Source organism: Dasypus novemcinctus, chromosome 4 (assembly GCF_030445035.2).
Source record: "Dasypus novemcinctus isolate mDasNov1 chromosome 4, mDasNov1.1.hap2, whole genome shotgun sequence".
In the NCBI taxonomy this organism is placed as follows: domain Eukaryota; kingdom Metazoa; phylum Chordata; class Mammalia; order Cingulata; family Dasypodidae; genus Dasypus; species Dasypus novemcinctus.
In genome coordinates this window covers 164,136,042-164,148,049 of record NC_080676.1, presented here as the reverse complement: position 1 = coordinate 164,148,049, position 12,008 = coordinate 164,136,042, and the positions used below count along the sequence as shown (strand labels likewise).

Below are 12,008 nucleotides of genomic sequence, written 5' to 3'. Positions count from 1 at the left end.
TGCCTACGCCCTCTCCCACCGACACGTGGGCCTTGACCAGAAAGGAGGGTGGGAGCGAGCGAGAGGACAAGTGGGGCACGGGGTTATCTGGACTGGGTGGAAGTCAGGCCTGACGGGCTGTGGCCAGGGCTGTGGGTGCCCACGAGGCTGGGGGACGTGCTTCCTGGAAGACCAGCCAACTGCCCGTTACCCAGGAGGAGAAGGCACGTGGTGGTCACAGAGCTGAGAGGACACTGACGCGTGGTGTTCCCACACTTGAGGAATGCACAGAGGCTTTTTTTTTAGGAGGTCCTGAGGGTTGAACCCAGGACCTCACATGTGGAAAGCAGGGACTCAACCACTGAGCTCACCGGCGCCCCCCGGGTTTGTGTTTTCATTTGTTCCCTTGTTGTTTGTTTATTTGTTTTCAGGAGACACCGGGGACTAAAGCCAGGACCTCCCATGTTGGGGGCAGGTGCTCAACCGCTTGAGCCACATCCGCTCCCCGACAGATGCTATTTAAAGACAAATTCCCGCAGACCTCCAAGGATACATTTTCCTAACCTCAAGGAACCTAGGATCAAGAAACACCAGCTTAGGACCCAAACTCCTATTGTATAAAAATATCTTTCGAAGTCTCTAAGACAAGATGGTACTTATTTTTTTAAGGTTATCACTTAAATGAAAAGACAAAATAAACGTGGACTCTCAGAGCACCTCCCACAGACCCCAGAGGCCCACAGCCCGCGGTGGAGGGCGAGTGAGCAGCAGCACTGGCTCCTCGTGGGACTGCACAGGTCACCCCCTTCGGGGGCCGTTTACCTGCGGCAGGTCACGCAACCGCCCGAGACTCGGCCCTCTCTGGGGGTGCCCCGTGCCTCTGGGGTCTGGGGGTGAAGACTCAGGGACTAACAACCGCACCAGCCCGCGGCGCCCAGGAAGCATTCGACACCCGGCAGCCACCCGCCGCCCCCACGCACACATCTTGGCGTGCGAGGAAAGCACAGACACCGGGGGTTCTGCACGCTGGCCTCCGCTGCGATGCAGGAAACGAAATCAACCTGGGGTGTTGGCACAGGAGGGAGCTGACGCCGAGGGGCCGACACCCAGCGGAGGGGCGGCGAGGAGGGGTCTCAGAAGCGGGCAGGCGGGGAGATGCCAGGCCTGGGAGGCACCCATTGGCCATGAGCCAGGCATGGGGGCCACTGGGCAGGGGCAGGAGGGGAGAGCAGGAAGAGGCAGGTCTCAGGGAGAGGCGCAAGGGGCCGGGCCCCACACGCCCCAGAGGCCCCCTGCGGGGAGACCCACCGGGGAGCACAAGGTGTGGGGAAGGCAGGAGGAAGTCAGGCGGGGGGAGCAGGGGGAGGAACGGGGGCGGCCCTGAAGAAGAGGAGGGTGGCGCTGCAGGAGGCTCCTGAAGGCCTGGCGCCTAGTCGCTAGCGGGCCAAAGGCTGGGACTGGTGCTGGAGGAACCCAGAGGGGAGCTGACCCTGCAGTCTGGCCTTCAGCACCACAGCCCCCCACCCCATCCACGGCACCCAGGGTCCCTCCCATCAGCCCCGGCTGGCCACGTTTCCCTGTGGAGTCGAGCAGAAAACCAGAAACAGGCAGGCAGGGCCCCCGCCCCAGAGAGGCCTGCTCTGCAGCCAGCCCAGCACCGTCCTCCCTGCGCCCCCATACCCCGGGAGCTGTGGGCGTGGTGCTGCGTGGGGAGGAGAGGGCACTCCAAGCTCCGCCGTTCTTGCGAATGCTGCCTGAGCGGGCGATGGGGCGACCTGCGCCGACCGGGCTGCGTGACGCTGGCCTGGAAGGTCCCGGGAGACCCCCGCTTGTCGTCCGTCAGCATCCTCCCCCCCTCGCTTGCATAGGCCAGAGTCAAGGCCCTTGCCAGCCGAGGAAGGCAGCGAAAGGCAGCAGTGGGCCCTGCACCTCGGCAGGACGCACGTGGGGCCGGGGCCCAGAGAAGAGGCGGCACTGTGCTCCAGAGGCGCACGGGGCGCGCAGGGCCGCCAGCGCAGGGCCCCGGGGGCTGGAGCACAGAGCAAAGACAGTGCCAGGAGCGGCCTGTCCTGCCCTCCAGAGACGCGCAGCTAGAGCGAGTCTCGGGCACATTGGTGAGGGAGTCAAATACCCTCCACCCTCAGCGATGCGGCGTGTTATTAAAAGTCCCCTCGACCTCTAGGGAAAACGGTTAACGTGCGCGCTGAGTGGCGGCTCTGGGGCCCTCACTTGGTGCCCACCCCGCGGGTCTGTGTGTGAATTCCACAGCTGGATGTCCACGGCCATCTTCAACGCCAGGCAAAGCTGGCCTTGGGGCTCAAACCTGCCCAGCTCTATGCAGGGAGGTTTAAAGAAGTAAAAACGAAAGGTTAGCCTTGGCAGTAAGAACATGGGAGGTGAGACGCTAAGCAGAACATGCAGTGCTCTCCTGGATGATGGAGCTGGGAGCTGTGAATACCAGGCGGAAGCGCCCTGGATGCCAAGGCCAGAAGATACCTGGCCCTCAAGCACCTTCACCTGGGATTAAAGAGTATCACGTGATTGTCCACCCCTTTCAGCTAAATCAGAGAACTAACTGCCACATAGAATTCATCCGAAGAGCTCGTGGAATTAGAGCACCACAGCGCGTCAGAGCTGAGGCGGCACCGGCTTCTGTGTTATTAGTGTAATTGTCCTGCCAGTTCTCTACTTTTAAAAATTACTTACACATTCAATTAAATTAAAGCCTTGGTACTGCATCTGGAAGGGAACAAAGACTCTGATTCTCGGGTAGAACACTACCTAATTAAGATAAACAATCCCGAGTCTTTTGTCATGCCACGTTTTACAATGTTGTCCAAGATACGCCTTATCAGAAGGCAAACTAGGTGGCGGGGACACTTCCGTCTGTGGCAGCAGGAGTGGGGCGAGCGGGTGCCACGCCTGCTTGGCGTGGGGGCGCCGGAGCCCAGCAACGTGGCCCTGGGCTGGCTGGAAGGCGGCAGAGCCTCCCACGTGAGGGGCCACCAGCGCTCGCCCGAAGCTGGGGGCGCGCGGGAGGTGCTGGGGGCAGGGCTCGGGGGCGGGGGCGCAGGGAGGCGGGAATTTCCACATGGTTAGTCCAGGGATCGGGAAACACGGAGCGACAGGCGCGCCCAGGAGAGGAGGGGCGAGCTGGGGACATGGTCCCCGGACAAGGGAGCCCCTGGCCCTCCCCGCGGGGCCACCCCGAGGGCCGCGCACTCACGTTCAATGAGGAAGAGGAAGCACACGAGCCCCATGGCCGCCACGATGGCCCCGGGCACGACGAAGGACAGGCCCCAGCACGTGGACACCCAGTAGCCGGCCGTCAAGGAGCCCAGGATGTTGCCCACGGAGGTGTGGGAGTTCCAGACGCCCATGATCAGGCCGCGCCTGCAACGAGGGAAAACGGGACGGCGTGGCGCGCCCGCGGGCAGGACGCCACGGCGCCCGGCATGGGAGTTGGTGCGCAGGAGACATGAGTGGCGCCCGCGCTCCTCCACGGCGCAGGGCGGCGCAGCCCGGGGGGACTGGCTTCTACCTGCCTCAGGGTTTAGAACCACATTCCTCTCCCAGAGCTCACTTTTCTTCTGGAATTAAAAAGAGGGAAGAGGCCTTTTCTGGAAATTCTTATAAGGCCCACGTTTAGATTTGCGTCCCAGCAATCGAAACACAGCGCTTGATGAAGTTCCACCTGAGCGCAGGTTCGCGGTCGTGAGCCCGGCGGATGGACGAGGCGTCCAAGCCAGCCTGGCGGCACTCCCCACGGCCCAGCGCCCTCCCCGGCTCTGAAGCTCTGGCCCGGCTGCCTGCCCTGCGCTCAGCGCCACTCGTGACCTGAGCGGGACTTCTCGAACTTGAATGTGTACATTCAAATGACCTGGGGTCTGGCTGACATGCAGATGCCGCCTCAGCTGACCTGGGACGAGACCCCCGACTCCACCCTTCTCCCCAGCTCCCTGGCCTGTGCTGCGGCTGCTCAGTGAGGGGCCCCACCGCCGCCCCCACATGGAGGGGGGCTCCACCACCCCACAGGCCAGGGGCATGGCCAAAGGCCAGAACCTTAGTCCTGGTGATGTCAACCATCTGCAGAGGGCAGAACTGAGATGTTAAGGGCTTGTTTTCCCTCTGCAATGCATCTAAGGACAAACTAAAAACCCAGCGGTTCATTGTCAGAACCTTTGAGCACGTCAACGCCCTCGGAGGCAGGGCCGCGCCTCACCTTCCTTTGCCGAACCAGTTGCCGAGGCAGGTGACCACGCTGGGCCAGCCCGTGGTCTGCACCAGCCCGTTGATGATCTGCAAGGAAGCGCACGGGCGCTCAGGGCGCTGCGCACGGTGCGCGCTCGTCCTCCGCGGGGCGCCCCAGGCTCACCTCTTCTGTTCTTCCGGGTGTGGGAGCAGGGCTGTGGCTCCCTCAGAGCAGCACACGAAACCCTGCCTTATGGGAGCCTTAGCAGCCAAGATGCATGTGGAACCACTTGACGTAAACATATATAAAGTATGAGAGGCGCACCTGCCCCCTGTAGAAATGTTACCAGGAGAGAACTACTCCCCGGCGGGGACCACGGCTAAGAAATAACTCCTGCTGATGGCCCGGGGCCAACCTTCCAGTCTAAAATCTCGACAAAAAGAGAATTTTTCTTCTCATAGAAATGGGATTGTACGGGAATATGGCTCATAAATTGCTTTTTTTTCTTTTTACTGACGATAGCAGGAAGCAGGAGCCGGTGTTATTTATTCTCTGAAATGAGCATAACCTGGACTTAGCGCCTGAAGGAAGTATTTCTCTGCTTAGTGAGTGTCAAGTTTAAGTTCCGAGGCGCCAAGGAGCTGTGTCAGCGAGCGGCCCCACGAGCATCAAGGCACCTCCGTGGGCCTGCCTGGCACAGGCCTGGTGCCTGAGCCTCCTCTGGAAGGACCCGGCTCCCTGACGCCCCGGAGCAACCGCCCGGCCTGTGCTGTGTCCTGGGCCTTCATTCTGGGGCATGCTGGGATTCTGGGCGACCGTCTGCCTTGCCCTTACTCATCTATATTACCACCAGAGTGTGAGTTATTTTGGTGATAAAAAAGCCAAACTTTACAAGTGTTATGGCAAAACGTTTCTTCATGAAAAGAAAAGTCAAATAGAATTTGCTTTGTTGTTTTAGAACCGTGCAGTGGGCTATCTGGATGCCTCAGAGGCCTCATAAAACCAGAGTCGAGCAGCATTATTTTAAGTGTTGGGATGGGCAGATGCAGCAGGTGCAGTGGGGCCGGGCCCTGAGGGTGGCTGCACGGCCTGGCTTCGGGCCGTCACCCCTACTAGCACCGCCCAGCTCTTCCCCTTCCCCCACTGACTGCCTCAGCCCACCCCACTGCCCGTGGCTCCCAAGTCATCCGCTCCTTCGACCCTTCCCACAACCCACAGCCCGCCCATGAGGGCTCAAAGTGGCCCACAATGGAACCGCGAGCTCATCAAGTCCAGACGGATGAGGGCCTCGCGTTCTGAGCCTCTGCTTGGGGTCCCAACCATCAGGATGCCTGAAGAGGCAAGGCCTGGAACGCAGGGACCCTCCCAGGCAGAAGAGAGAGGAGGGGCTTCTGGGGACAGCATGGCCTGCTCTGGCCAGTGTGGTCCCCGCCCCAGCCTCGCCACCAGCCAAGGACCCTCTGGGCGAGGTGAGTCACATGACTTAAACGCCCCGCCCTCTGCATGTGGAAGCCCCACCCCCTTACCTGAGCTACCACGTAGAATCCAAAACTGTGAATATCGTAGAAATAGCCTAATCCAAAGAGGGCCGTGAAGGCCCCGCTGGCAAGCATCCCGCAGGTCAGGTAGTACCTAATGGGCAGGCGCTCCCCTATGATGCCACTGGGGGAGAAGAGGAGAGAGGAAAATAAGAAAACCACTCCCCCAGCGATTGCTTCCGCGATGCTCTTGCGCCCTTCTGAGCTTTCAGAACTAGGAGCGCCGCAATTCCCAGGAAGACCGTGTCAGAACCTCGGCCTTCAGTTACCAGGGCCCAGCACTTGGCAACATCCTGTAAGATGTTTTATTTCCCATAAAAATCCCTCTCAAATAAAGAAACTCAAACATTGCGACTTATAGGTGACGGCTGGCAACGGAAGAAAACAAGAACTTGCACTGCCAGTTAATCCTGCTTTTACACAAACAACATGCAGCAAGCGTACATAGCGTCTTAAAACTGTGACTGTGGAACCACAGGTAAATGTCATGGAAAGGGGTCCCTCGGGAACTTGAGCCAGCCGCTCAGCCCAGCAGGTCAGATGCCCTGGCTGGGTGGGCTCTGGACTGCCCATGTCCAGCCGCTCTGCCCAGGCCTCCTCCCTGCAAACTGCTTCTTTGTTTAACACACAGAAGATTTTCTTGAGGGAAAGGTGAGAAACACTGGTAGCTTCTCTAAGGTCCTTTGGACCAACACGCCTCTGTAACATTTGGGGAGCCGCCTCCAAAGCCTAGTCTCTCACCTAAAGTACCCAAGCACCAAAGGGCTTTTCCTTCCAAGGTGACCTCATGGAGCTCTACCACCAGCATCAAACACGAGTGACTACTTTTAAACAGTTAAAGAAGTAATTTAAAATGATAAACATTCCAATTTCAGGGAGCAGCCAAATGTCCTCGGCTGGGTAGAAACCTACCAGATGAGACTCAGGAAATTCAAGAGTTGGGAGAGGTGTTATGTGTTGACTTGCCCACTTCAGAAATTAGGAAAGTGGCCCAGTGCGGCTAGGGAGCCACCTGAGGTCACAAAGCAAGTGGCAGGGCCAGCGGTCTGCTGAGCACGGGCGGCCGGCTCCTGAGATGCTACACAACATTGCACCCACTTCTGACCTCTCCACAGAACTGTTAAGGAAAAGGTCTTCTGGAGTGGGGTGGGAGGGACATCGTCACACTTGCCATCAGACTCCTAGGCACGCTGTGTGCCTTCAACTGATGTTATCTGACACACCAGATGAAACGACGCCTGCTGTGGGAGTGTAACTGCACACTTGAGTCCACCAGCCACTGTGCTCTTCTGTCACCCTAGAAGGCCCTTGGACGCAGCAGTGTGCCTGTGCTTGGGCCCTGAGCTGCTGCAGATTTCACATTAGGTGGCATTTCAGACCCTCAGCGAGGAGCGCCATGAAAATGATCTCTGCCCATAAATAAGCAATGATAAAACCCCCTGGTTCACTCAAGCAGGGAGCCACTGGGAGCCACTGGGAGCCATGGGAGCCATGGGAACCACCTGGGAGCCACCTGGGGTCCAAGGGAGCCACCTGGGAGCTACCTGGGGGCCACATGGGAGCCAAGGGAGCCACCTGGGAGCTACCTGGGGGCCACCTGGGGGCCAAGGGAGCCACATGGGGGCCAAGGGAGCTACCTGGGAGCTACCTGGGGGCCACCTGGGGGCCAAGGGAGCCACATGGGGGCCAAGGGAGCTACCTGGGAGCCAAGGGAGCCACCTGGGAGCCACTTGGGAGCCAGTGGGAGCTACCTGGGGGCCAAGGGAGCCACCTAGGAGCCATGGGAGCCACTTGGGAGCCACTTGGGAGCCACCTGGAGCCATGGGAGCCACTGGGAGCTGCCTGGGAGCAGGGTCCGAGTCCTACTCATACCCAGCACCTCCAACACCATCTAAGCTGACTGGACAGACATCTGGCAAAGGGTCTTGGACCCCAGCACACCTACCTCAGGTACATCCCGATGGCATAGGCACAGAGGAAGGCGTAGTCCAGCGCCCCGAGCAGCTGCTGATAGTTGGCCTTATCTACAGCAGGTGGGAGACAAACGGCAGCATTCAGTCCCACCAGCTCCTGCTCTGGGGCAGGACAGTGAAGCACAACGCCCTTCTCCAGCTTGGGCAGTGTGCTGAGGTGCTGGCAAGTGGTGGAAAAGGGTGGTTTTGAGAGTAGAAAAAATGGGGGTGCATCTTCCCTTTAGCTTTTTGGCAACGGGCAACAGAAGCCACCACATTTGCAAATGGTCACTAACGAGCCATCTTTTGAGTAGTTTAACCCCCGTCGCTCTCGGAGAACCCTGGGTTTATTCACTTTGCCTTCCAAGGCTGGCAGGGGGTCGTCGGGCCACGCCGGGCCCCTGTGGCTCTTCTCCCCTTCCCGTGCCCCGGTTTCTGCTCTGTACGCCGTAATGTCCAGTTCTGACAAACATGAAACCCAAGCCATCTTTGGCAGATGTCCCCGCCAGGGGCTCCTGTTTTAGGAGGCAGCACCTCTGCGCCCGGCTCCGTCATCAATGGATAGTGAGACATGATCATCGTCCGACAGAGCGCTGTCACTGGAAATGTGCTTTCAGGCCATCGGAGCAGCTCAAACCAGCAAGGCCAGAAGAGCCGGGCAATGCTGGCCCTCTCCCGCCATCTCACCTTTTCTGGGGGACCCCAAAAGGACGGCATGCTCGCAGGCAGACTGACAAGGAGCTCACCAAAGGGGGCCCAGCCGCAGTCCGTCTCGTTGTCGGCGTGTGGCTGGGGTGGGATGTCGCCGGCCTGTCTGCTCTGGCCGCTGGCCTTGATGCCATCGTCCCGCGAAGCAGCACAGTACTTGTGGAGCTCACCCTGGGGCGTCCCGGGAGAACGGGGCGAGGAGAGAAAAGGCGCAGGCCGGTGAGGGTCATGTGGGGCGGAGGGAAGCAGTCACCTCTCTGAGCAGCCTCCTCAGGCAGGTGCCCGCGGGGCAAGCCCCCGGGCGTGCCCGCTGCTGAGGCTCGGGCCGAGGCAGGACCTTCCCTGGTGTACACCCAAAAACAAGCACCAAGCGGCCACCTACGGAAAGACGGCCGTGGCAGCTCTACTCATCGGCGCCCCAAGCAGGCACCCCCCGCTTGGATGCTTCCCTGAAACAGGAGAGTGGAGACATCACGCCAGATTCACGCAGCTGAACACTGTGCAGCAATGAGAAAGAGCACGTTAGGGCCATGCACAACCATGGGGACATCTCCAACAAACATAACGCAAGGCGCCTGACACCAAGGAGGACAAACTGTGGTTTCTGTTTCCATGAAGCTCAAGAATAGGAAAAGGAGTCCATGGTGACAAGTGTCAATATTGTGGGGGAGGCTGCAGGGGTCTTCTCCCGGTCCAGGAGATGGCCTGGGTGTGCACGTCAACACCTGTCACCTGCCCCCTCCAGGTCTGGGTGCGCGGCTGCGTGCCGTTCGTACCTCAATAAAAGGAGAAGGCTTTGGGGCAGGAGGGCCCAGCCCATCTCGGTGTCCGAGGACCTGGAAACCAGGGCAGGACACGGAGGCCGGGACGCGGGGGCCTCAGGGCAGGGCTGCGGCCCCTCAGCGTGGGTGGGCGGGGAGGGGGTGCTGTCCGTCCTCGGGGGCATGGCCTGCTGGGGAGGGCGGGAGGACAGCCAAGGGGTGCAAGCAGAGCTCTTCCAGCCAAGTGCTGTGTGACAGAGGGCGCACACCGTGGCAGGGGCACAGCCGACAGAGGGACCCTGAGCCTGTGATGGGAAAGGAGGCGCCCTCAGGCAACCTCTCGCTCCCATGTGACTTCGGCGGCGCAGTCTCTGGAGTAAAGGTCTGTCGGTACACGGGGCTCAGATGAACGTCCCCCAGGTGTGAGTGCGGGTGCAAAGGAGGGGTCCTTCATGGCTGGGGAGATGTCCCTCAGAGGGCTGGGTGCCCTTCCAGTGGCCTCAGGTCAGAGGTGTCTGTATTAGTCAGCCAAAGGGGTGCTAGTGGAAAATACCAGAAATGTGTTGGTTTTTATAAAGGGTATTTATTTGGGGTAGGAGCTTACAGATATGAGGCCATAAAGCATACGTTACTTCCCTCACCAGAGTCTATTTCCACGTGTTGGAGCAAGATGGCTGCCGACGTCTGCCAGGGTTCAGGCTTCCTGGGCTCCCACGTTCCTGGGGCTGGCTTTTCTCTGACTGTAAGGTTCCTCCCTTCCTGGGGCTGGCTTCTCTTTCCTCTGTGTGCTGACTTCCCAGAGCTCCAGCTTAAGTCTTCAGCATCAAACTCCAACATCAAAACTCCAACATCAGAAACCCTCAACTCTGTCCTTTGCCATGCCTTTTATCTGTGAGTCCCCACCCACCAAGGGGTGGAGATTCAATGCCCTGATGACGTGGCCCATCCAAAGCCCCAGTCATAACTTAATCATGCCCAAGTGCAGAACAGATCACAAACATAATCCAATATTCTTTTTGGAATTCATCAATTATATCAAACTGCTATAACTCCTTTATGAGCAGGGCCAGGGAAGGGGGTGCTAAGGCTCGCCCCAGGCAGGGCGCAGTGTGCTGGGCAAGGAGCTACCAGTGGGCTCCCCCAGGTGCCAGCTCCAGCCCTTGGCAGCAGCTAGGTGTCCTGCCCACTTTTGTCCCTTGGCCAGCGACCCGCCTCTCCAGGAGGGAGTGGCCAGAGGGGGGGTCACTTCAGAAAGGCTGCCCTTCCAGGGCCGTGGTCAGCCTGGCCCGACACCTCCAGATTTCATAGCCGGCTGCACATGGCCACGGGTCAGCGAGGCCGGCAGGGCCCGCAGGGGTCATATTCTGTCATCACACTGCTGTGTCATCAACAGGGACCGTTAAGCGATGATGTCATCGTCTTCCTAAAGAACAAGCCGGGGGCTGAGCTTCGCAAATTCAGAATGGTCACCTGCCCAACAGCCTTCCTCAGCAGAGCTCATGCTGCCCTTGGCAAACCGGCACCACCACGTCCCCCGACCGCTCAGGAGCGCCTCTCGGCCCCTCCTGTGGCCTCACCTGGGCTCTGGCGACTCGGCCCGGGCTGAGAGCAGGGGCTGTGGCTCAGCGCACTCCCTTCCACACCTGACTGGGTGCGCTGCTCCACTTCTCCTGTCAGCAGGTGGTCTCTGTCCATGCTCCACCTGGCCATACGCAGGAGGCAGAACGACGCTGCTTTCACTCCCTGTTCCCTAACGCCAGCCGCAGGCAGAGGGGCAAGGACCCTTCCGGGCTAGAAGCAGCCTGCCTCAGGACTGTGATCATGGGGTTGCCAGCCAAGTTTCCGAGGAAGCGGGGAAAGGACTCCAGAGTGATGCCGAAGGCGGAAGTCACACCCCCTTTCCTCATTAAACGGTTCCCTGGGGACCCATCCCATGAAAACACGGAAGATGGATGATGCCTCAGTTTCCACATGGCAGAGAAGGGTTTCTGGCTTTGGTTTGTACGTGATGCTGGGAGTTGGGCAAACAGCTAGCACACTGGCCGTGGCCAGGGACCCCTGGGCCATAAGTCCTGTGCCCCGGGAGCTGGCTTGTGACCCTGGCGAGGTCCAGTGAACTCTCTGCAGCAGAACACCAACCACAGCGTTGCTGTACGGACCGGCTGTAAGTGGAGACGCCTCTCCCGGCACTGGGCTGGAAAGCACTCGGTGGCTGGGGTGGCTGGGGGCTCCGTGCCTAAGGGGCCCTGCAGTTCTCAGCCTGCCTCTCCCAGCCTCCCCCAGACATGGTAAAAACCGTCATCGTCCAGGCGAAGGACTACAACACAAGCCATGAAAGCCATTACCCCAGCACAAAGTGCTTGGAGGATATTTAAACAGGCACACGACGGTTTTCAGCTATATTTTATTACTATATTTAAATGAGCTCTACCCCCAACCCTGGCATCTGGGGGACAATGAATTAATCAGGGGTTCTTAACAAGGGGCCATGAGCTTGAATTTAAATGCAAAAACACATTATGCTTGTGGGGATGTGTTGGTGCAGTGTGATCTATTTATTAAATAACATACAATACCGTGTGGACTTAGTAAGGGGTCCGCGGTTTTCATCTGACTGACAAAGGGGTCCATGGAACAAAAAAGGTTAAGAGCCCCTGAATCAAACTAAGAGGACTTGGCCAGAGGGAAGCCCACAAGGTGAACTGGTTCCCAGTCTGCTGCCTCAGTGAGAGGCATGGAGTCCACGGCTGCTGCGACCTTGTGAAAACATGGAGGACGTGGCAGAGCAGATCCCTGGGAGAACATCTGCTTTCATAAAAGCGATTTTCGCTGCAACTTTTTTTTTTTAACCTGAGTGACTCTGAACAAGTTTTGAGCA

At 59.0% G+C, this 12,008-nt stretch overlaps 1 protein-coding gene across 3 annotated transcripts in view; it reads right to left on the bottom strand.

The window, feature by feature from the left end:
• Window positions 1-12,008, bottom strand: part of SLC37A1 (solute carrier family 37 member 1) — an 86,272-nt gene that overhangs the window by 26,393 nt on the left and 47,871 nt on the right. For 2 of the 3 annotated variants that reach the window (XM_058296287.2, XM_071214986.1), the window contains exons 4-8: window positions 8,408-8,540; window positions 7,655-7,733; window positions 5,698-5,833; window positions 4,202-4,278; window positions 3,206-3,372 (exon numbers count right to left, since the gene is read on the bottom strand). In XM_058296287.2, the coding sequence (XP_058152270.1) occupies window positions 3,206-3,372; window positions 4,202-4,278; window positions 5,698-5,833; window positions 7,655-7,733; window positions 8,408-8,540 (592 nt within the window). Of the gene's footprint in view, window positions 1-3,205; window positions 3,373-4,201; window positions 4,279-5,697; window positions 5,834-7,654; window positions 7,734-8,407; window positions 9,670-9,771; window positions 10,554-10,707; window positions 10,833-12,008 lie in introns of those variants that run through there. The other variant, XM_071214987.1, reaches the window with a different exon arrangement.